Genomic DNA, 24,616 nt, shown 5'->3' with positions numbered 1-24,616 from the left:
CACCCACAATAATAAGGTCAAATAGTTTTCAATAAGAGCACCAAAACAACTTAATAGGGGAAAGTAAAGTATTCTCAACAAATGGTGCTGGAACAATTGTTTAATAAATGCATATGGGAAAAAAAGAACCTTGACTCTTACCTCACACCAAATACAAAAATTAATTTGATAATTATGACATAAAAGCTAAAACAATAAAGCTACTAGAAGAAAGCAAAGGATAGCATCTTTGTCAACTTGAGATAAGCAAATATTTTTTGAGAGGACATGGAAAGCATGAACTATAAAAGAAAAAATGATAAACTGGACTTCATCAAAATTAAAACCTCTGCTCATCAAAAGTCACAGGAAAGCGAACACGTTAACTCCAGACAGAAGATTTTTGCAATATATATACATCTGAGGAAGGACTTGTACACAAAATGTATAAAGATCTTTTATAAGTCAGTAACAAGAAGACAGCCCAATTTAAAAATGGTCAAAAATTTCATCAGATACTAATAAGCGCATGCTCAACATTAGTCATCAGAGAAACACAAATTAACATCACAAGATGCCAATATACGTACACTAGGACAGTTGGCATGAAAACAACCAATGACACTAAATATTTGAGAGCATGTGGTACAGCCAGAAGTCTCACACATTGCTGGTCAGATTGCAAAAGGATATGACTACTTTGGACAAAGGTTTAGCAGTTTCTTAAAAAGTTAAACGTATCTTATAACCTAGTAATTCCACTCCTGGGTTATTGAAGGGATATGAAAATATTTGTCCACACAAGCCTTGGACACTATATACTTAAAATCTGTATGTTTTCCTGAATGTAAATTATGTCCAAAAGTTTAAAATTTGAGATCAAAGAAAACCCTCATTTGCCAAAGATCAGATGTGGACCCAGAGTAGAATGTGAAGAACAAAGACCATGCGACATTCACTACATGATGGCATTCTGGGGACAGGATGGGGTGAGGAACCTGGGGACAGGATGTCAGTGCCATCACCTAGTTTAAAGGTAGCATTTGTAACAAATGGTGTCTAACAATCTTCAATAAAATAAGAATATAACAGCTGGGAAGAAAAAAAGGCCAACCTGGGTTGGGGGGAGAACAGCCAAAAAGGAAAGAAGAAAAGAGTATCTCCCTTAACCAAGATGAGCCTTCCACAGTGGCAGAAGGTCTGGCCTGTACTCACACGTCTGGTAACAATAGGGTCCAGGTCTTTAGGGTCCCGGCGGCTCAGGGTCATGAGATCCGCATTGAGTGTCCTAATGCGTTGTAAGCGAAGGCGGATGTATCGTGCAGAAGTGAATTCCAGCAACTTGGGGGAAAGGTCATCAGCGCTTGGTCTGCCATTGATCAATGATGTATGAATCTGAGGATGAAGACATCGAAATAAACACATGTCACTATTAAGCATGCAAAAAATACGGCCCTAGCTGTCTAACTAACGTTAGGACATAATCTTTACGAAGACATTATCTAAAAATCAAAACAAAGCAACTAGTTTCTTGTAAAAATCTGTCTAATGTTTAATTACTAATGATTACCATGATCTCAATATATCTTCAGTTTACTGAAGTTATCCATGTCAATGTCTCAAAGATTGCCAGAATTTGTTTAATCGTGTTTCCCAGTGTGGTGAGGATATTTTAACACCTATCATTAGGCTACTGACTTCTCTGAAGCAAATTCTAAACACCATGAACGGGCTAGGGGAATAAGGAAAAGGTGCCAAAAAGCCTTAATGATATCTGCTGTCTAATCTCTGCTCTTGAAACAACACAGGGCTTCGCAGAGACCCTGCTGAGACGAGCACTTGGGAGCGTCTGTGGTTTTATCTCATCAAGCCGGTGCTACTGGGGAAGGGACTGTTTCCGTTACGCCCTGACTGCAGTGCAGCGTGTGCACCCGGGCGTGTTTGGCACTGAGCCGTGATGCTTCCAGAACCATCTCCCAGTGCCCCACGCCCACCAAGAGAAGGAGAACTTCACGGAGAAAGGTGGGAACTACACCTTTTAGAGGCATGTTAGCTCCCTGTGTAATACTTCAAGAAATGCTCTTGCCCTGGTGTTACGGGACAGAGGCTGTGACGGAGGAACTGACGGGGTTACTAAGTCACAGCAGAGTGACCACTGAGGAACCTCCTTGCGGATATCGGAGAGGTAAACTGTATTGGTTATGAAGTTAATCATAACAGACACCATTCAAGGCTGCTTTAAATAGAGCTGTACAGTTATATTAAGGATCTTTGTCTTGAGAGAGTTCGATTTTGAGTGTTTGATGGTGGCTCTTACAACGGCTATGGTAACATCTGGGGCGGGGCCCCGATGGACACACAGCTCTGGCTGCGGTGGGCACAGTACCTCGCCATGCTCAAGCGGCACCAGTCTGGAATAATACGAGGTGCAGATCACTTCATCATCGGCCCTGTAAGTGGGTGGCCCCCGTCTTGGAGTTATGTTGTAACGGGTCAAACACTCCGTGTCGCTGACTGCGTAATACTGCCAGGGGCTGAAGGCGGTGCCATCCAGAGAACGCTCCAAAATCCAGTTTCCAGGTCGAGGGGAGTTGGCAGCTTTAATGATGACATATGCAACTTGAAAGACCTGAAACGAAGACACTGAAAAATCTCAACCCAGAATCAGTATAAGACAAATACTGCATGATCTCTTATGTGTGGAATCTAAAACAGTCGAACTGATAGAATCAGAGAGCAGAATGGTGGTTCTCAGGGGGTTGGGGCTGGAGGAAATGAGATGTTGGTCAAAGTGTACAAAGTTTCAGTTATGCAAGATGAGTAAGTTTTGGAGATCTAACGAATAGCATGGTGACCACAGGTAACAATTCTGTACTGTATGCTGGAAATTCACTGTGGGTATAGCTCAAGTGTTGTCACCATACACAGACAAAAAAGGTAATTTTGTGAAATGATGAATATGTTAATTATTTTGATTGTGGTGATTATTTCACAGTGACTACATACATCAAATCAAGTTGTACACCTTAAATATATATAATTTAAAAACTTAAAAATAGAATCATAGCAACTGCTCAAAAACCAAAGTACATCTTGAGAGAACCGTTATACGATGATTACCAAAGTCTCACAGCTTTTGAGTATAATTGCTTATACACATTAATCAGAACTATGTCTTGTGAATGTTCTCTTGGTTGCATTTGTTTTCAAACTAAACTCGAAAAATACTCACAAATAAATCTGTAGTATAATTATTGTTATTGTTATCAATATTAGTATTAATGTAAGAGCTTGTTCTCTTGTTTCCAATGTCTGTCCTTATCTGGATTCTGAATGATAATAGTGTTATGTTACGTTAATAGTAGTATTAAATGTATTTCTCATGGAGATTTGGAGATATTAATAATACATCCGAATATGAGAAAAAAGTCAGCCCACCCACAGCATGTCTATTCAAATGGCTAAAATCCAAAACACGGACAACACCAAATGCTGGTGAGGATGTAGAGCAACAGGAACTCTTACTCATAGTGGGTACAAATGCAAAATCATACTGCCACTTTGGAAGACAGTTTGGCAGTTTCTTAATTAAACATATTCACCAAATGATCCAGCAATTGCGCTCCTTGGTGTTTACCCAAATGAATTAAAAACATGTCCACACAAAAACCTGCTCTGTAATTGCCAAAACTTGGAAGCAACCAACAAGTCCTTCAGTAGGTAAATAGGCATACTATAGTGCATCCAGACAATGGAATATTAAGTGATAAAAAGAAATGAATTCTTAAGCCACAAAAAGACGTGGAGGAAACTTAAATGAGGCCAGGCGTGGTAGCTCATGCCTGCAATCCTAGCACTCTGGGAGGCCGAGGTGGGAGGATCGCTTGAGCTCAGGAGTTTGAGACCAGCCTAGGCAAGAGTGAGACACCGTCTCTACTAAAAATAGAAAAAATTAGCCGGGTGTGGTGGCATGAACTTGTAGTCCCAGCTACTCAGGAGGCTGAGGCAGGAGGATCGCTTGAGCCCAGGAGTTTGAGGTTGCTGTGAGCTAGGCTGACGCCACAGCACTCTAGCCTGGGCAACAGAGTAAGACTCTGTCCCAAAAAGAAAAAAGAAAAAGAAAACGAAAAAGAAACTTAAATAAATATTACTAAGTGAAAGAAGCTAATCTGAAAAGACTACTTACTGTATGATTCCAACTGTGACATTCCGAAAAAGTAAAACTATGGAGACAATAAAAAGATCAGTGGCTGCCAGGGGTTTAGGTGGAAGGACGGATGAACAGGTGGAGCACAGAGGGTTTTCAGGGCAGGGAAACTATCCCGTAGGAGACTGTAATGGTGGATAGAAGTCCTTATACATTTGTCAAAATGCACAGAATGTATAATACCAAGGAGTGAACCCTAATTTCAACATGGACTTAGTTAATTATAATGTGTCATATTGGCTCATCAATTGTAACAAACGTATCACTGTGATGCAGGATATCAATAGGAGAAACTAGAGGGGAGGGAGAGAGTAAGGAGTTAGATGAGAACTCTCCACTTCCTCGCATTTTTCTGTAAACCTAAAACTGTTCCAAAAAGTATCTATTAATTTAAAAATTTAAAATTCAGAGTAGGGAGGAAGCAAACTGGGGAAAAAGCAATGTAGACACAATTATCAGGGTGAAGAAACTAGTCAGAGAAATTCTGGATCTGGAAAGGACCCTTGTAAATAAATATTTAGCCCAAAATCCAACACTAAGAAGAAATAATCTAACAACCCCGCCCTTCTTGAAGTACTTCCAGGGACAGGAAATTCATTAGCTCCTAAGACAGGCCTTTTGTTTAACGACAACTCTCTCTCCAGAGGATCTGCTTTTACACCGATTCAAGGTCCCCTGTAAATTCTACACTCTGACGCTACAGAATAGAGCTTGGATTCCACTTTCAAGTAACTATCCTTCAAATATTTGAACATAAGTATCACATATCACCTCCAGAATCCAAAATCTTCTCATTTCTAGCTTCAATATTCTGGTTTCCTGAAAACATTCATTTAACAGGAGGCCATTCATTGCCTTGTCATGACGTTCTGGACACAACCTTATTTTAAAATGTGGTTTCCAGGAACTGAATACAAACCTCCAAATGTTTTCTGGACTGCAAAGAACATAGCGAACATATCAAGTCCCTTGTCTTAGTAATTCAGCCTTAGCAAGAATTCACTTTTCTGAGAGTAAACTTAGATTACTAACTCATGTTGGGGTTGCAAACAACAAAAATGCCTTTTTCCATGTGAACTGCTATTTACTCCAGATTTCTTCTAACTCAGATTGATACAGATGATTTTTTTAAACCCGAAGTCCAATACTTTTTATTTTAAAAACATATACGCAATATATTTGTGTAAATGTATATATAAATATGTGTGTGCGTGGTTGACCTTCAAACAACATGGGTTTAACTACACTGCTCCGCTTACGAGAGGCGGACTTCATTCTGCCTCTGCCACCCCTGAGACGGCAAAACCAACCCTCCTCTTGCTCCTCCTCAGCCTACCCAATGTGAAGACAGTGAGGATGAAGTCCTTTATGACGATCCACGTCCACTTAATGAACAGCAAATATGTTTTCTTTTCCTTATGATTTAGTGACATTTTCTTTTCTCTACCTTACTTTATTGTAAGGATACAGTATATAATACATATAACATACAAAATATGTGTTAATCGACTGTTATCAGTAAGGCTTCTGGTCAACAATAGGCTGTTAGTTAAGTTTTGGGGGAATCAAAAGTTATTCGAGGATTTCTGACTGCCTGGGGGGTGGGTGCCCCTAATCCTCGAGTTGTTCAAGGGTCAACATACACACACACACACACACACACACACACACACGTACACATACTTGTATGTGTTGGGAAAGAAGTTGTTCACTTGCTCTGTGTCTTATTGCCTCTGAATTTTCTTGGTTTTTGTTTATTTGCTTTTTTTGCTTCTCCCCATCTTAGCCCACACCAATTCCAGCAACACAAAAGCTCCTTAAAATTAACCCACCACAAACCAAATAAGTTTACATCTACCTGCTGATTCTAGGGAACCGGTAGGGAAGGACAATCTATCTCATTACAGTAACTCTGTCCATCTACCAGGAACGTTCTCCACCTGAGTTTAGTCTGCAAGTGATGTGTGTGTGTGCAATGTTTCGGTTATCCACGTGCGTGTGCCATTTTCCTCTAGAAGGTGACCACTGCTTCTAAAGCACATTAGAAGCAATTTTGATAATGGGATAAGGGAGAACATCCTCATATGTACTCATCACTGCCCAGTTGTTTTGTAAATACTGTCGTCATAAAAGTAGAACTCCGTCATAAAAGTAGAACTCCGTGTGGGTTGTGCTCATTCACCACCATTGCACTTATTAATCTGGCCTTTACAAACCAGAGGTGCCAAGTGAGCCAGGGTAATCAGGCAGCCCATCAGGGAAGGAACGAAGGCAAGGTGCTTTACAAAGACATCTGAAACGCACGTATTTACCTCCCGTTTTCCAGTTTCACATTTGAACATGGAAAGAACTAACACGTTTACCACATTCATGTTAAGAGCTTTATACATATTATCTCATATAATCCCAACCAACCCCATTATTGTTTTTGTGCCCATTTTACATATTTGTAAACTGATATAAAGAGACGTCAAGAAACAAACCACTGAGTTGCGGGTCCCAATAAGAAACCAGGTAGTCTCACTCCACAGTCTTTATATATACTGCCTGTCCCCAAACCTCCACACACATCCAAGCTTGCTGGACTTTCTTTTTGTAATATCAAAAAACAAAAAAAATTCTACATTCACTTAGAAACCAGGTTCATGCCTATAAAAGCACAGCAGCAGTTTTTCGCGTTAATTATGCAGTTTCTGTCCCAACAGCCCAGGATGAGTAGGGGGAGGGGATGGCCAGTGGACAGGAAACAAAAATCAACGATTGCTAATGCTTACAGAGAGGGCACTAACCGTGGCCAGCGACAAAGCCAGGTGCTTTATTAGAATTATCACCTCTGAATCCTCACAGTAACACTCTTCTTACTAAGTAAGGACTGTTGTTTCCCCCACGTTACAGATGAGGAAACTGCCGCACAGGGAGGTTAAGTAATCTTCCCAGGATCTCACAGGAACTAAACTAGGCACTGCAGGACTCGTGCCCAGGCAGTCTGTGCTCTTACGAGGTACGCAACACAACTTACACAGATAGCGAGGACAAGAGAGAAAGAAATCCCAGGCTGAGGCGACTGCTGAGAATTAACTCAGTTTTTCCAACTTCTTACTTCAACCAGTAGCATTTATTTCAACACTGTGCTCTAGCGCTTTATTAAACCCTTGTCAGCTTTTATACTGACAGCTTAGTCATATGCAAGAAAATGACAGCAAATGGAAGAACAGTCATAGTGGAAAAACTTCAGGCCAAGCCCTCAAGGAAGGAACTGGATAACTCTTTTTTTTTTCTTGGAGACAGAGTCTCACTCTGTTGCCCAGGCTAGAGTGCCACTGAATCACCATAGCTCACAGCAACCTCAAACCCCTGGGCTCAAGCGAGCCTCCTGCCTCAGCCTCCTGAGTAGCTGGGACTACAGGTGCCCACCACCACTCCCGGCTAATTTTTCTATTTTTTTGTAGAAACAGGCTTGCTCTTGCTCATGCTGGTCTGGAACTCCTGACCTCAAGCGATCCTCCTGCCTCAGTTTCCCAGAGTGCTAGGATTACAGGCATGAGCCACTGTGCCCCGCCTGGGAACTGGCTAACTTTTATCTTGATCAAAGCCTTCCGCTAAGAAGTCGGTCCCTGTTCTCACAATCTCTCAGTGGTCCTCAAGGTCACCAAATTGCAGGCCAGGAAACAAACTAAGAAGGGGACTGAGAATTGTAAGTCTGATAAAGAGGAAAAGGAAGCTCTGAAGAATCTAAATATAATTTGTCTTCACTTAGCCCTGTTAGGGGCTGAACTGTGTCCTCCAAAATTCACATGTTGAAGTTCTAACCTCCAGTATCTCAGAACATGACTGTATTTGGAGAGAGCGTCTTTAACGAGGTGATTAGGTTAAATGTGGCCGTTAGGGTGGGCCCTAATCCCATATGACTGGTGTCCTTGTAAGAAGAGATTAGGATGCAGATATGCGCAGAGGGAAGGCCACGGGAGGACGCAGGGAGGAGGCAGCTATCTGCAAGCTGAAGAGAGGGGCCTCGGGAGACACCAACCCGCCAACACCTTGATCTCAGACTGCAGCTTCCAGAACCGTGAGGAGATCAATTTCTCTTGTTTAAGCCGCCAGGTCGGTGTTGTTATGGCACCCCCAGCGGACTCATCACCAACAGTGTCCCGACAAACAGGCCTTATACATAAAGCAAAAGCCAGGCATTCTCTGTTAGCATGCAGAACGTTAAACCCCGTCCAGACAAAATCCACGATATTTCTACTGCCCTTTCTTTGCATGGTTGACTGAACTGCCTTTTCTTCCCATATAAGGTTGGCCGAACACAAATTGATGAGGCAGGGTTTTCTCCAGACCCAGAGTCCCCGCAGTCTGGCCAAACCTGCAGCTGATGCAGCCATTTTTAAATCCGCTTTCGTCACGGTTTCCACCAAGTGGCCTTTGTTAATGATCACTGGAATGCACATAAACAGTGTCACATAAATAAAGTAGGCACACATCAAACACCACTTTCTACAGAGGAATCCAGACAGGAATTTTCATGTGGGCCTCAATCTCAACTTAAATATATTAAATCCATCTCAGGCACAGATGTCTGAAAAATACAGATAACCTAACTTTCCAGTCCAGAGGTCAATTTCCCATGATCAGGGAGAAGAGAAACCGCTCCTCTCCACAGAAACTACAGCTGCTCTGCACGACTGTGCTGTCCCGAAGCCCACAGGGGCCCAACGCCACGCTTGAGTCCCTTCTGGAAATTCTCCATGGAAGGACTTACCTGCCTCCACGGCAGTGACTGAGCAGTGAGCGAAGGAAATGAACTTTTCACGACAAAGGAGATTTAGATTAATGGATACATGTATTTGACAAATAATACTGCTCAATTATCCTTGTGAAAGTGGTGACTTTATGCTTTGTAAGCTTTATTTCTCCTGAAATTATTAGAGAATGAAATGCAAAATGACCATCTGAATTAATATTTATTACTCAAGAGTAAAGAAGCAGTTGTTTAACGGAAGGCTAATTACTAATGCAGATACGATTCGCTTCCAGTTTTATGAAGTATCAATCACTACAGCACTCAGTCCATTGATAAGTGGGTCAGGAAGCAATAAAAACGAGGAAGAGCAAGAGACATTACGGAGCTGGGAAGGTTCCCAGGGAAGGAAGGAAACTGCCATATACATTTTAGGTAAATCTCTCGTAGGCAATGACCTTGAAATGTCACTTATATTTCAGCTGGCTGTTCTACTGTTATTCCCCCATTTTAGAACCAGCACACACAATCAACAGACAAAAAGAAAGAGCTTCATGAATGAGAAGAGAATTTTGGGATAAAACTAGATTTGCTTCTCTTTAAATTTGGTGCTGTCATTAGATGTGCAAAATAAACATGTTGAAGTCCAGTGACTTTTATCTTTTTTTTCCTCCTTTCTTTCTTTCCTTTTTGGTTTTCGTTTTGATTGGGGGAGGAGGGAATGGCTGCCAACAGTGATAAATTTAGATCAAGCAGATTTCTTTCTTTAAAATTCTTAAGACTCACATCTCAGAAAATCAAGGAATGCTCACTTTGAACCATGCTGAGATATTCAGAGTAGACATTGAGGAAAAGCCAAAAGAGAGACGGCGACTGGCAAACGCAGGACACAGTGGCGTGAGCCTGTTTGAAACAAATAGGAGCCTGTGGTCAGTGGTAGGAGGGTAGGAAAGGAATACCTAGAGCGCTTATCAGAGGTCTGTCTTCCATCAACCAGAAAGGTCACCAGCAAGCTGTCCCACGGTCCACATGTCACTATTTCCTTTTGGGGCTGACTGACAGTATTATTTCAAAGGAAAAATGCTGAAGCACGTTATCTAAGAAATCAAAACTGAAAAGTAAGAGATTGGTTTCCATCCCTAGTCTCAACGTATTTCTCCATATAACTGCTCCCATTGCTCAAGTTCACCAAGTATTCTGGAATGATTTTGCCAAATTTGTGGAAAATAGTTGGAACTACCTAAAAGCACAGCCAGGCATGAAACCAAATGCCCATGGTGGGATCTTCACTTCTTTCCCCCACTTTGTAAGCTCCGTGTGACAACCTAGCATCCCAAAACGAGACAAACCCCCCTGTGAAATGCAGTTACGGGCCATTCTTGGACCTGAGAAATCCAAAAAGTGCCTTTTCTATCACCCAATTCCTGACCACGGTCTCGGTCAGAGATATCGAGTTTTCACCCATAAATAATTTAGCCTTTGAAATTGCACGAGGCTTTTCTCTGAAATGCAGTTCCCCGTTTGTTCACATCGGAATGGAGGTGGCAACACGTAACGTCCCTTTCCTCCCCTCCCGACTGTGGAAGTAGGCTCGGAAATCTGTTGCGGAGATTGAAAAAGGAAGTTGGCAACATCACGTGGCTTAGACGGGCGCCGCGGGGGCCTGTCCCACATGCTGCCTTCGAGTTGCAGCCTGAGCAGCTCTGCCCTGCGGGCCGGGAACCCGTGCGTCTGAGAAGGGCACACACGTGCCCCTGGGAGCAGTGTCAGGGTCTCCCAGTCAGGACAACGACTCCTCCTGAGGACAGGAGAAGGGCTGGGCAGAGGAGCCCCCCACATGGACACATGGGACCAGGGACAAGGGACACCCCTTAACAAGTTTTCATTTAAGCTTCATTTAGTCAACATTGACTGCACATCTGCTTTGTCGCAGGGACTACGGCAGGTGCTACACATACAGCCGTGGATGGAAGGTCTCTGTGGACTCAATGCTCTAGCGGGAAGGACAGGTTGACCAAGTGACCAGGGAGAAGGGCAGAGGTTGTAGGAGTGCCTGTGTGTGGGGAGGCCAGTCTGGTCTGGGGGAGGCGGAGGTCAGGGAAGGTTCTCTAAAGACATCTGAGAAGAGACGGGGAGACTGACAGGAGGTGTCTAGTTAACACGAGCAAAGGTGCAGCTCTGACAGCGAGGGAAGCTCTGAGGGGCCAGAGCACGGGGCAGCACAGGGACACAGGAGGCCTGGCTGGAGAACAGAGAGAGACAGGACGGGGGCATGGGCCATCACACAGGGCTTTGTGCACCGCATTAAAGCCCTTAGACCTGCAGTCCCCAGTCCCTGAGCTGTGGCCCAGTACCCGTCAGTGGCCTGTTAGGAACCAGGCCCCGTATCACTGCCTGAGCTCCACCTCCTCCCAACCCTGCCCCGTCTGTGGAAAACTGAGGAACCAGGCACACAAGCGCACAGCAGGAGGTGGATGGCAGGCGAGCGAAGCTTCATCTGTATTTACAGCTGCTCCCCATCGCTCACTTCACTGCTTGAGCTCCGCCACACCCGACCCCTGTCCGTGGAAAAATTGTCTTCCATGAAACCATTCCCTGGTGCTAAAAAGGTTGGGGACCACTGCCTTAGACCATCACAGGACCTGAAATCAGGGAGCCGCGAGGTCACCAGGGCTGAAAAGATCATGGAATTGGATGTCAGTACCTGGAAATCATGAGAGATGGCGGTGTTGGCTTTGTGAAGACCAGGAGACCAGAGCAGAGATAAAAGCAAGTAAGTGAGTCTTCGAGAATTTTCTGAAAGGTCAAAATGTGAGTGAGAAGGAAAACACTAAGAAGCCAAGCAGGGCTCCCAACTTGGGCCAGATCCCTTGCTCCACTGTAGGACGGCTGGGGAGGTCCCTCTCTCATGGTCCCAAAGCCCACACGTCTTTCTTTCCTCAGTCCCAGAGAATTTCTGGCCGAAAACATTTGAAAGCGCAACTTCTTTTCACTTCATTCCTCGTCTTCGCACTGAGCTGTGTGTAGCAATGGTGAAGAGCTTGTAGCTTTATGTCCCTTCTTCTCATCCCAAGAATGAGAAAACACATTGTCATCACTCGATGAAAGTCAAGGGGGCCCTTAATCATTAAGCCTCGCAAATCACCAGCCATACCGCCTGGAGAAGCTGTGCAAATCTGCACTTAACTGACTCCATGAAACATTAACCTATTAGTTATACATTTACGACACCCAGAAACAATAATTATATGTTTTCTTTCCTTTGGTCATTAAATCTCGCTGAATCGTTTACAGTTTTAGCACTAGAGAGATCAGAAAGCATCATTTTTGTGCGCGAGCAAGATTTCGCTCTTTCTATGGATCCTTGGTCTGTATCCTATTTGAAGATTCTCCTTTTTCTTTAGATACATCTAACTTCATTGAGTGTCTATCATTTGCCAGGCATTGAACTAACAAATCATCACATTTAAAGCTTATTTAAAAAAATTATATCCCAATACGTAAGATACATATGTACATATATAACATGTAGGAAGGTTTTTGTTTATTTTAAAAAAGATGTAGTGGGAATGTAAAATGGTGCAGCCACTATGGAAAACAGTGTGGTGGATCCTATGGAGAATTACTGTGTGCTCCCGCACTTCTACTTCCAGGTATATACCCAAAAGAAGCAAAAGCAGGGACTCAAACGTATTTGTACATCCATGCTCATAGCAGCATTATTCACGATAGCTAAAAGGTGGAAACAGCCCTTGAGCCCATGGATGGACAAAGGTCTAAACAAAATACGGTACATACATACAATGGAATACCATTCAGCCTTAAAAAGGAAGGAAATTTTGATACATGCTACGTTTAGATAAATCTTGAGGACATTATGCTGAGTGAAATAAGCCAGACACGAGAGGACAAGTAGAGTATGACCTCACTCATGCAAGCTACCTAGAGTCACCAAACCCTTAGAAAGTAGACTGGAGGGTGCAAGGAGCTGGGCAGAGAGAGGAACGTGGACGTGGTGTTTAGCGGGTACAGAGTTTCAGGTTGGGAAGATGAAAAGGTTCTGGGGACGGACAGTGGTGATGGCTGCACAATGATGTCGATGTACTTAATGCCACTGAACTGCACACTTAAAAATGATTAAGAGGATAAATTTTATGTTATATATTTTTTCCAACAACAATTCCCTTTCCCCAGAAAAAGAAAGGTGTGAAAGTAGGATGAGAAAAGTGGATGGTATGAAGACTTGACTTTGTGGAAGATTGAGATATCTAAGTTGAAAGTGGGTAGGAATGTGGTATTTCCAGGCAGGGGCCAACTCTGTAGAAGCCAATTAAATCACTGCAGGTCGAGCAAACAGCTCCGAGGGGATGTTGGAATCTTATCTTTCCCATCACCCTATTTCTGTCCCATTCTTACTGAGCTCTGGCACGGCTTGATGATACTTCACAAAATACAGACTCAAAGCCCAGAAGGTTCGGGTTTTACAGGAGAGGAAGCCCCAGAGATAAGCTGGCTGAAGACTCACAGTTCAGACAGACACCACTTCCTGGTGCCATTTCCTGAGCAACAAGCTGACGTAGGGGCAGCCCCAGTTCTCGCCTGGCCCAGTATACACGACTGGTATAAAGTTGGAAATGACCCTAAGCCCTGGCCGTCTCCATGGAGACCTACCAGGTGGTTATTTAACTGATTTTTTGTGCTTCTATCATACAAGTAACAAAGGTAAATATCCCCTGATTGCATGCTGCTAAATAGTAGGGAAAATAGAAATTTTTTAATTATGTGATTGACAATTCTCATGATCCATGTCTAAACGCTATGGAGAACAAGGTCTTGGAAACAGTTAAAACTGTGCTAGATCAGTCACTTTATGATTTACTTCCAAAAAGTTGATTAAGAATAGCCCAAATTTGACCCAAAAATTATTATGCAAGGGGGTGCATGCCCCCTTGTATAATAAAGTACTCTCTGTACTTTCCACTCAATTTTTCTATAAACCTAAAACTTCTCTATAAAATAAAGTCTATTAATTTAAAAAAACACAAAAACAAACATTTATACATATACTCTCATAATTATCAACTGATAAGAAAGTTTAAACCACCCCAGTTGGCTAAACAGAAGCTAATAGGTGGTTTTAAGGCTTCACTAAATTTCTCAGGATATCTTGGCCGGTACAGCTATGCCATCCCAGCTAATCATTTGCAGGTTTTAATTTGATCTCACAGTTTTCCCAGGCTTCACTTCTGTACGTTATCAAGGACAAAGGAGAGGCCAGAGCGAGTCAGTGCTTTCTAAGTATTTGTGTGCAAATTTCGGAGGTACCAGAGGTCTGCTGAAATGCGTTGGCACAAACAGGCAGCCCCCTGGTCACTAACGAGTTCCCACCTGTAGCACTGCTTTGACAGCTTCATCGTCTCACCGAAAGCGATGCTTACACAGTCAGACTTCCACAATCACTCTTTCCCCTCGACCAAAAGGTAGTGACAGGTGATTAATAATTTTTTAATTTCTTGTAATCTACAGAATTATAAAACAAAATTTAATGTTTTCCATAATTCAGGCTGAAAATGGTAAGTCCAAAGGATGTTCTGCATTATTCACAACAAATGAGATGAAGATGAATCAGTACGTTCTTCAGATTTTCCATGCTGTAAGAGTAAGATGAAATAATGGATAGGAAAACACTTTATAAAATGTACAATACAGATGTTAAGTACCAGATTTTTAATCACTTTCCCCAAGTTTCATAGTTACTTACTCTTCTGACACTTCTCAAAATGATGACATTTAGAGTTAATTCAATTTTTCTCTTTTGTTAGAATATGACTTGAAAATTCTGTCCAGCCTCTGACACTGACATTCAATATCTAAAAAACATCACCACCATCCTGTGAAGAGATTTGACTGCCTCAATAGGGACACAACTTACACATGTGAAGACAATAAACAAGAACAAGCATTGCTTAAGCATCTGAATTCAGCCCAGTGCTCCCAAATGCATGTCCAATACAGTGACATAATGTATCAATGGCTAATTATAAATAAATAAATAAATTCTCTTATTCGATTAGCAGATAGAAAAAAAAAGAAATGAAAAGAATTCTAATCTCTATGCTGCCGAGGAGTTGCACTACACACTTTCAATTACTGTTAGTGAGCATATAGATTGAAAAATGTTTCAGAAAAAAATAAGACAATCAAGGTCACATTAGAAAAAGGTTTAAGCTTTTAAACCCATTAATCCTATTTCTTGTAGTCCACACTAAAAAAATAATCAGCATCACAGCCGCAAAAATGTTCAAGTATTTGTTGCAGCATGATTTATAATAGCCAAAAACTGGAAACACTTTAAATGTCCAACAACGGAAGCAGGTTAAATAAATTATTGTGTAGCCGGATGATGAAATATTATTCTGACATTAAAAATTACTACAGAAATTTAGCTTCTGGCCGTGAAAAAGAAACTGCTACTGTCTGGCCCTCCTACAGTAAACAACTAGAAAACTGGACAAAGTATATAAAAAACGGTTTTTAAATGTTGGACAGCAAGCAGGAAGGACAGCGATTTCCCGGGAGAAGAGCCCGGGGTTGCACTGCTTTCTGCCTGGAGGCACTTTCTGGACTGTGGTTTGTCAATGTTTCATAAAGTTAAATATACACATATCCTTGGGCCAGTTCCACCCTAGAGAAATAAAAACATACACCCAGAAAAAGACTTTTACAAGAATGTTCACAGCAGCTTTTTTATAAAAGACAAAAACTGGAAGCAACCCAGAAAGATGACGGATAAACAAATTTCAGTACATTCATAAAGAGAAATACTACTCAGGAATAAAAGGAACAAACCACTAATACAAGTAACAAGACATAAATCTCATGGACACAATGCTCAGAGAAAGAAGCCAGACACAAAAAAGGACACGCTGTATGATTCCATTTATAGGAAGTTATATAACAGGCAAAACTCATCTAAAGCAAAAAAACATTCAGAACGGTGGTTCCTCTGGCCAGCAGGAGGGAGAGCAGTCGGGAAACGGCTGGGAAGGGCAGAGGGCAAACTTCCGGGGCGATGGAACTGTTCCATAGCTTGATAAGGGAGTGGCTTATACACATGCCTGTATTTGTCAAAACTCACCCAATTATATACTCAAGATCTGTGTGTTTCATTATATGTAAATTATATCTCAATAAATAGGAAAAATGAAAGAAAGCATTTATAATAGGACTGAATGTACCGTTTTAGCTCCACAAACATGATGGGCTTTCTCATCTACGGGTCTTCCCCATGTTGCTCTCACCTGCTGCATCCCCCCTCATTCCCTCCTCCCTTCCTTCTTTGGGGTGTTTCCCTGAACCTCTCAGCAGCCCTGCCTGTGTTCCCCACTCACCCCCAGTTCTGCATAACCCACACCCCTGAGCGGAGGCCATCGGCCTACTTGCTATTTCCCTACTAGACCAGCAGCCCCTTGAGGGCCAAGGTCTGCCTTAAACTAACAATGTAAGTGACACTGCTAATAACCAGCGTAGCTAACGAACCAACCGTGTGTTGCGTGCTCAGGGCCTAACCTGATCACTGTCTTGTTCATCAATGAATCCTGAGACCCCAGCACTCAATAGGCAGAGACTCATGATTTATTAAATATATAGTGTTCTCAGATATGACAGAATGGAGCAAAAGGTCATTCCTGGTTGTTAGAAATGCAGGCTATTTTTTAAAAAATGTGTTTCTTAGACTTTTGTATATTTTTAAAAATTTCTGTTGTTATCATATATTACTTCTACATCTGAATAAAGGAAGTTCTGTGTAGAGAAAAGGTCCACTGAAGACATAAAAAGCAAAAGAGATATTCTGAGGTCTAGCTGAGGTATTCACAAGCTACCGTTTTTTAAAAATTCATGACAGGTTTCTTTTTAAAGATGGAAACGTTACAATCCGAGCAGAAGCTAAGCCAACACATAAAAAGAAAAAAAAAGCTATAATGGATTCCAAACTGCTCTGTAGTTTTCAAAGAAACATTTCTTCAGAAATTAAAACTTATCCTTTTTTTTCAGCTTCAATATAACAGGAAGAAATAACAATTTCAGAAAGGACTTGCCTTTTTTCCCATAAATAAACAAAAAGCTTTCTATTTATGCCAAAACAGTTGGGGATATGAAAAGCATATTGTGACCGAATCCTGCAAAACTGTCCTCATTGATTTCCCCAAATCCTCCCCAGGCCCAGTGCGAGAAGCCCTGTTGGGTGAGAGACACTAAAACCGAAAGAAGACTAAACTCTGCCAAATGGCAAAATAGTTATCCTGCACTGTTTGGCAAATCACCACCAATAACACAAAAATGAGAAAGCTCAAAAGTTGAAAAACAAAACTGCATCTAGCTCTTGAAGCCTGGCCTCAATTACTTTCATTATTCAGCTCACTGGGTAGTAGCACTGAATGGCTTTAAAGTACAATATGTGCTTCCCGGTGTGAATCCTACAGCCCTTCATCTCACCTGAAGATAAGGGTGTGGCCCTCAAACAAAGATATGCAAAGCTGCAAAGATTGAAGCCTCCCAGAACAAGACACTTCCAGAAGTAAGAAGTAGCAGGAGTTTTAAAACAGGCCTCAAATTCTTCACCCCTCTTCCCATTGGCAGGTGATGTTGGTCTACCTTTCCCAACTTGAATCTCCACCAACCTTAGTGACTGGGTGACCCACAGTGCAGAGGGAATTGGCTCTGTGTCACTCTGGAGGCCAGGTCTAAGAGGGGACGCAACTTCTGCCTCTTCCTCTGGGACACTGGCGCTGGAGCCCTGAGCTGCCCTAAACCAGCTGCCTTAAGGCCGCCATGTTGTGAGGAAGCACACGGCCCGTGTAGACAGACCACACCGAGAAGCCCCAAGACCACAGGAACACAGAAGCCTGGCCGGCCTGTACCTGCCCCAGGGACCCCTCCCCTAAGCTGCTCCACCTCCAGCGCCCAAGCTCTGCAGCCTTAGACACACACACTCAATGACACGTCTTTCCTGAAATCCTGATCCCACAGAAACCAGGAAAGGTATAAAATGAATGTTGCTATTTTAAGCCATAAAGTTTTGCAGTGATTTCTCACACAGCAATAGATAACCAGAAGAGAAGCTGTGTATGAAAAAATAAAATGAGGTAATAAAAATATGAAAATAAAAGAAAGACATATTTCTGAGACTAGCAGCTTCACAGAGAACACTACAAAAAAGATAAAAATGTCTAAAGGGCAGGCATTTAGGGTGGCTTATTTCCAAATCATAACGAAGAGCTACATTTCTCCCAATCTATTCATTTTGCCAAATAAACTCAAGAAAAACTTAATATTTGAAATTGATTGAGGCCAGTAATTTTCTATTACTTTTAATGAAGTAATAGAAAATTGAAATGGAATCATTTTGAATTCATACAAGCATACATATCAGAGCCTTTCTAGGAGGGGTCTCTGCCTAACCTCTTTTAATGAACAGCCAAGATTCAGTTGTAATGAGAAGCTCCAATTACATGCAATTCTTGTTTTAAAAATCCTTAAAGATTTTGTCTCAAGAATGTGAAATTTGCTTGTTTTCTTATTGACCTTGTCATTATGCTTAGCAAACACTTTATATTTGGATGATACAATAATAAACCTCACCTATTTCTGGTCAATTTTTCAGAAATTTTGGGGAAAAAAAACAACTGACATCTGAATTAATGAGGTTTTACAAAACCCAGCAAACAAGCAGCTCTTGTCTAAAGGTTTGCATAAAACAAAGGCTCTTCTGTGGTTATGTTCCCACAACAAAGTGCTACTTCCTAATTAAACCTACACGTAAAATAAAGCACTGCTCCAAAAGACAGCTTTATTTTCAATGCCATAGGAAACTCCTTTTTTACAAAACAAATCCTATCTTCTAAAGGAATATTACACATTTTTACTCACAAATCTGACCCTCCCTCCCAGTGAAATGTTTGCCCAGCTTTAAATATCTTTAAAGGAAAATATAAAACATTGATTGCTTTTCCCATTTCTTGGCCAAAAACACAGGTTAGGTAGCACCCAATTCTATCCGTCCCTGCAAAAGCATGAAGGAAGTGTCAGTGCTCTGCGCGACTCACAGGGGAGAGGATCCCCCTGTGTAGCAATGCAGGCAGACAGAACACCCCTAAATCAGGAGGAAACTGCAAGATCTCTGGCCAGTCTCCCCACAAAATTATGTCAGAAAGGAAAGCAATTGGAGACCACGGACAATGAGACAGCGCAGCAGAGTGTAGAAGGAACTAGAAGTCCTGGTTTCCAATCCTGGCCTTAGCACGTGGAGCTATATGACTCTGGGCAAGCCAGTGAATCCCTCACTCTGTGCCTACACCGAGGAGGTCATCTGGATGAGGAAAAAAATGCAGAATAGTCTATAACCTGTATCTATAAACTGCCATATGTATACAAGGCAATAAACATTCCTTTTTAGAGGGATACTCAAAACAGAACTAACCACAAATTTGTATTATGAACCTCGAAAATGATTTGTATTCACTGTATTACTTCATTGGCATACATATGGGATTGACCCTTTTTCAATGAAAGGTCAAGTTATTACCCAAAACAGAAAACAACCAAAATGTCAGGTCTGGAAATCGCCAGGCAAATGATGGGCAAGCCATACAGTATATGGTTCATGTAGCTTTAGAAATTATTAATAATGAGTTTGAGTTATATTAGGAAATGTTCATTCTATAAAGTAAATAAAACATCAGAACACGAACGTACATATCACATAATCTCCATGGCACTGATGGAGACAGAGCACACGCTCTCGGGTCTCCATGGGTCCTGGCCTTGAGCAGGCAACTTAAACTCCCCAAGTCTCAGTCTGGTCATCTGCCACCAGGGGGTAATAGTAGGAGCAAACTCACAGGGAGATTGTGAGGATTCAGTGACGTAATTCAGATCAAGTGCGCGGCACAGTGTCTGCCCACCAACTGTGTAATAAACGACAGCACTGCTATAGTATTATTAAACATATGCAGTTATTTGCAAATCACTAAAAGTAAATAATGCCAAGATATCATTAGTGGCTGTTTCCGAGTGAAGAGATTGTAAGTTCTTCTGCCTCTTTGCCCATGTCTGCACCTTCTGATTTTTCTATGATGACCCGTCTTACTTTCCTAATCAGAGAAAAACAGAATTATTGACATGAATCTATTTTCTCAAAATCTGCATAATTGTACATCTTAGTTAATCCTGTCAGATCCCTCTAATTAGATTATGTAATATTGAGGTCTTGTTTAGATCTCCGGGAATGTAAAGTAATTTGTGGATATGAAATGCGATAGAGGGAAGGAAAACTCAGGTTTATGTCATGTGAGGGATTTGATAGGTGCTCCAGACCCTTCGGTCTTAATGCCTTCACACTCTACTTTGCAAACTGTACACTTAATAAAAACTTAATACAAGCACATTCAGGATGTAGCTGGCCATCACCGGAACAAAATACTGCCCCAGGATGTCCAGGACTGCTGGGCTCTGTGTTTCTGTCAGTGTACTGGTGCAAGTGACCACCTACTGAGATGGGATGACAGTATTTCTGCCGGTTGCTAAGCAACTGTCAGCCCACTTTTTGGTACTCCACATCCTGGGGCTGGGCCGGGACTCTGCAGACTGTTGCTCCGTGGTCGCCACACCAGGGATACCAGGGACACCAGCAGGAGGCTGGAGGGCCGGAGGAGGGGAGACGGGACTGCTCCTCTGTTTACCCGCGGCTCCTGCCAGCACTGCCCTGGCTGCAGCAGTTGACTCCAGTCTCCAGCTTTCCAGGACTATCCTGAGTAGCCGCCCCCAACACCCGCTAAGACAGGGACTCTCCTCCAAGGCTCCAGGTGTGAATAACTCCACCCTCCTCTCCAGATCCTCCTCGGCCATTCCAGTCCCTGAGTTACCTTCTGCTCCCTCTTCCCGTTCTCCTGTTGAACCAGTCCTCATCCTAAACATGTCCCTTCAAATGACGGGTGTGTTTCCACGTCCCTCATTGGACCCTGTGCATTTCCCAACATATTAATTTTTGTAATTGCGGTAAAATATATGTAACATACAAATTACCACTTTAGCCATGTTTAAGGATACAATTCAGTGGCATTAAGTATATTCACATTATTATGCAATCATCGCCACCATCCAGCTCTAGGACTTTTCTATCTTCCCAAATTAAAACTCTGTACCCATTAAACAATAACTCCCCATTCTCTCTCCCCCCAGCCCCTGGCGACCACCGCTCTACCTTCCATCTCTATGAATTGACTACTCCAGGCACTTCATGTAAGTGGAATCACACAGTATTTCTTCTTTTGTGTCTGGCTTATTTCGCTTAGCATAATGTTTTCAGGGTACAAATATGCTATAGTACATGTCAAAATTTCATTCCTTTTTAAGGCTGAATAATATTCTATTGTATGTATTAATACATAGCACATTTTGTTTATCCATTCACCTGTTGATGGACATCTGGGTTGTTTGCACCTTTCGGCTACTGTGAATAATGCTGCTGAGAACTCTGGTGTACAAGTATCTGTTTCAGTTATTGCTTTCATTTCTTTTGGGTATATACCTAGTAGTGGAATAGCTGGAACATACAGTGACTCTATGCTTAATATTTGCAGGAATCATCACACTGTTTCCACAGCACTGCACCATTTTAATTCCCACCAACAGTGCACAAGGGTTCCAATTTCTCCACATCCTCATCAACACTTGTTATTTTCCATTTCTTTTATAATGACCTTCCTAATGAGTGTGATGGGTACCTTACTGTGATTTCAACTTACATTTCCCCATTGATTAATGATGTTCAACAACTTTTCATCCGACCAGTGTATTAACTTTTAATATAGTGTTTCTCAAACTGGAAACCCTTGTATTTTTTCACTGAGAAATGCTACCATAGGGAATAACTTTTAATATAATTAATCGGGACTACAAGAATTTTGAAAGACATAAAATTCAAGATCCATGAAATGTGTGTGCTCAGTCTCTCAGAATGATTTATTCTAAATTTTAAGTCACCAAAAAAGATCACTGACTCGGTTCCGTGGTAGTGCTAAGGCATGAGCTCCTAAATCACTTGATAGTGAGCAGCATTTTATTAATGGAGACCACTACTCATATGTCAGTTTTACATTTGTTAAAGTTGAAGTGTAACATTTACTTTTCTTGAAACAAAAATACCACACACATTCAATTCCCTTGGATTTTTTAAAAGTCAGATATTGCTAAATGTCTAACAGTATAGCTTCTAAAGTATCCTGAATCAATAAAAGAAATGAATAGCAGGCCTTATTTTAAAGAAACAAAGAAATAAATTAAGTCATTTCTCTTGTAATATGTTACTAAAATAAACACCGCAGTTAAACCTTATTGCAAATCATACAACATTTATAGACTTTCTGATAACACCACCCTTCATCTTTTCCTTAGTTTATCTTCCAGATAAACATAGCAGCTAAAAGTGCTGTAATTTCAACAGCTGCCATCAATTAGAGAATCAGGAAGGAGATCAATGTTTTTAGCATTTGCCAACACAGAACATAGCTAATTTGCTCATAAAACCTCAGGAGCTGACATATTTTTTAAGTTACACGAACACATTTACAATATTAAGTTTTACGGCTCCTGGTAATATTAAGGTCTACCTATGATCTTACTATAGAAATTTGTATTTTAGAGATTTTTCATTATACAGAACTGAAACATAGCAGTCAAAAGGTTGTTTTTGTTCACTGTCATCTTTGTCAGCGTGTGAATAAGGAAAGAGGAGGCGGAAGTTAACGAAGCATTGACCCACACTGTCTGCAACCGCGCCTGGACCCAGCCCGCATCTGGGTGCGCAGCAGTGAACGAGACATCCCTCGGTGGACACCATCAGGGAAAGGGGAGGAAGATGGAGAAGAGGAGAAGAGGACGGCTATGGTCCCTGCCGTCATGGACTGTACGACCTAGAAATTAACTAGCACCTGGCCAATCACTGGCTTGAGAAGAAAACAAGCAGATTTTGGCAATGGAAAAAAGTCATCAGAAAGTGTAGCCAAGCTCTAGATCTCAGTGTCAGCAAGACCTAAGAAACAAGGGGGAGATGTGAGGGGGGGAAAGGAAAACAAGGGAGAGATCTGGCTGTCAACACCCAGACAGGACTCAAATTTAGCATCACTGCTAGTGGGACAACCAGCCCCGGGGTGCCTGCTGGTGTGAGGCCACACGGAGTAGCCAGGGTCGCCGAAGATGTGCTCTTGCCAAAAATATCTGACTGGAGTTTAATCAGGTCTCTGGAGCCGAATTTAGTTTATAGGAAATAGAAGGCATAAAGGAACACGTTAAATAAAACCACGATGAAACAATCTGACAAATCCAGGATGTGGGACGATCTACAAGACAACTGGCCTGGTCTATTCGGAAATTCAACATCATTCAAAAGAAAAAAGTGGAGCCAGGCGTGGTGGCACACAACTGTCATCCCAGCCACTCGGGAGGGTGAGGCAGGAGGATCGCTTGAGCCCAGGAGTCCGAGGCTGCAGTGTGCTAGGAATAGCCACTGCACTCCAGCCTGGGTGACAGAGCCAAACCCCGTCTTCAAAAAAGAAAAAAAGTAGAGAACAATTCAAATTAGAAGAGATTCAAGAAGCATGACAATCAAATGCAATGAGTAATCCTCATTGGATCCTGGTTTGAAAAAAAAAAAAACTATAAAAGACATTGATGGATAAATTGGAAAAATTGGATACGGGTGGTAAAACTGATAGGAAATTACTGTTAATTCTATCAAGGGGACTAATGGCATGGTGTCTATTCAGAACAGATGTCTTTATTTTTTGAAGATACGAACTGAAGTATGGGTAACATGTTGTGATGACTGCAATCCACTTGGAACAAACATGGCCCCCTGCTTAAAAACCCCTGACTGTCAGGGGCAGGTAAATCTGTGTTCACTGCATACACTCTCTACATATTCAACGATGTTCATCATAAAAAAGGCTTAGTAAATAAATAAATCTGAGAAAGGTTTGCTCCATTATAGGTGTAATGTACTCTTTAAAAAAACAAAACAAAACAAAAAAACCCTGAAAGCATAGCAGAAATTTAATACTGTGTAAAAGGTAAAGAAATTTCAGAGTACTCATTATTTTAAGTTATCTTATTTAAGAGGCCTACCTCAAAACACCAGAAATTACCCGAAGAGGTCTATAACTATGTGTCCGTGCTTGTTTTTGCAATACGCCTTAGAGATCTAAAACCCATGTTCCCTTCTGGAACTCCTCAAGCTGACTCCGTCCAACCTAAAGCAGGTGTCCCCTCAGGATAAAGGTAAGTCAACACATTTCAAGACAAAGGAGAGCCTAACATGGGTTTGAAATCTATAGTAAAATGTGCAGTTCTTAATTTGGCCAAACTCATATGATATCACGTTCCTAGTAATGAACAAGGTTATACCTTTTCCCTTAGAAAAAGGAAAATAAATTGGAAAGGTGATGGGGAAAAAAAATCTCCCACAGAACCTTTCTTACCACTGGGATAAAAACAAAGGCTGGGGCAAAAATAAAAACAAAAACAATAAAATCTCTTTTCTCTTTTTCTTTAGGGAAATTTGAAAATATTAAGGAGTGTCATGTGCATTCAGGTCTTACCTCTGAAAGCTGTCAAAGTGCTGTTTTACTTCTACA

At 41.7% G+C, this 24,616-nt stretch overlaps 1 protein-coding gene across 1 annotated transcript in view; it reads right to left on the bottom strand.

Annotated features, from left to right (window-relative positions):
- LAMA1 (laminin, alpha 1) overlaps positions 1 to 24,616 on the bottom strand; it is a 155,058-nt gene that overhangs the window by 101,818 nt on the left and 28,624 nt on the right. The window contains exons 4-5 of the mRNA XM_012652073.1: positions 2,366 to 2,608; positions 1,150 to 1,374 (exon numbers count right to left, since the gene is read on the bottom strand). Of these exons, the coding sequence (XP_012507527.1) occupies positions 1,150 to 1,374; positions 2,366 to 2,608 (468 nt within the window). The remainder of the gene's footprint in view (positions 1 to 1,149; positions 1,375 to 2,365; positions 2,609 to 24,616) is intronic.

This window comes from Propithecus coquereli, unplaced genomic scaffold, assembly GCF_000956105.1.
Source record: "Propithecus coquereli isolate 6110/MARCELLA unplaced genomic scaffold, Pcoq_1.0 Scaffold38, whole genome shotgun sequence".
NCBI classification, from domain to species: domain Eukaryota; kingdom Metazoa; phylum Chordata; class Mammalia; order Primates; family Indriidae; genus Propithecus; species Propithecus coquereli.
This window is presented reverse-complemented; position numbering and strand designations above follow the sequence as displayed.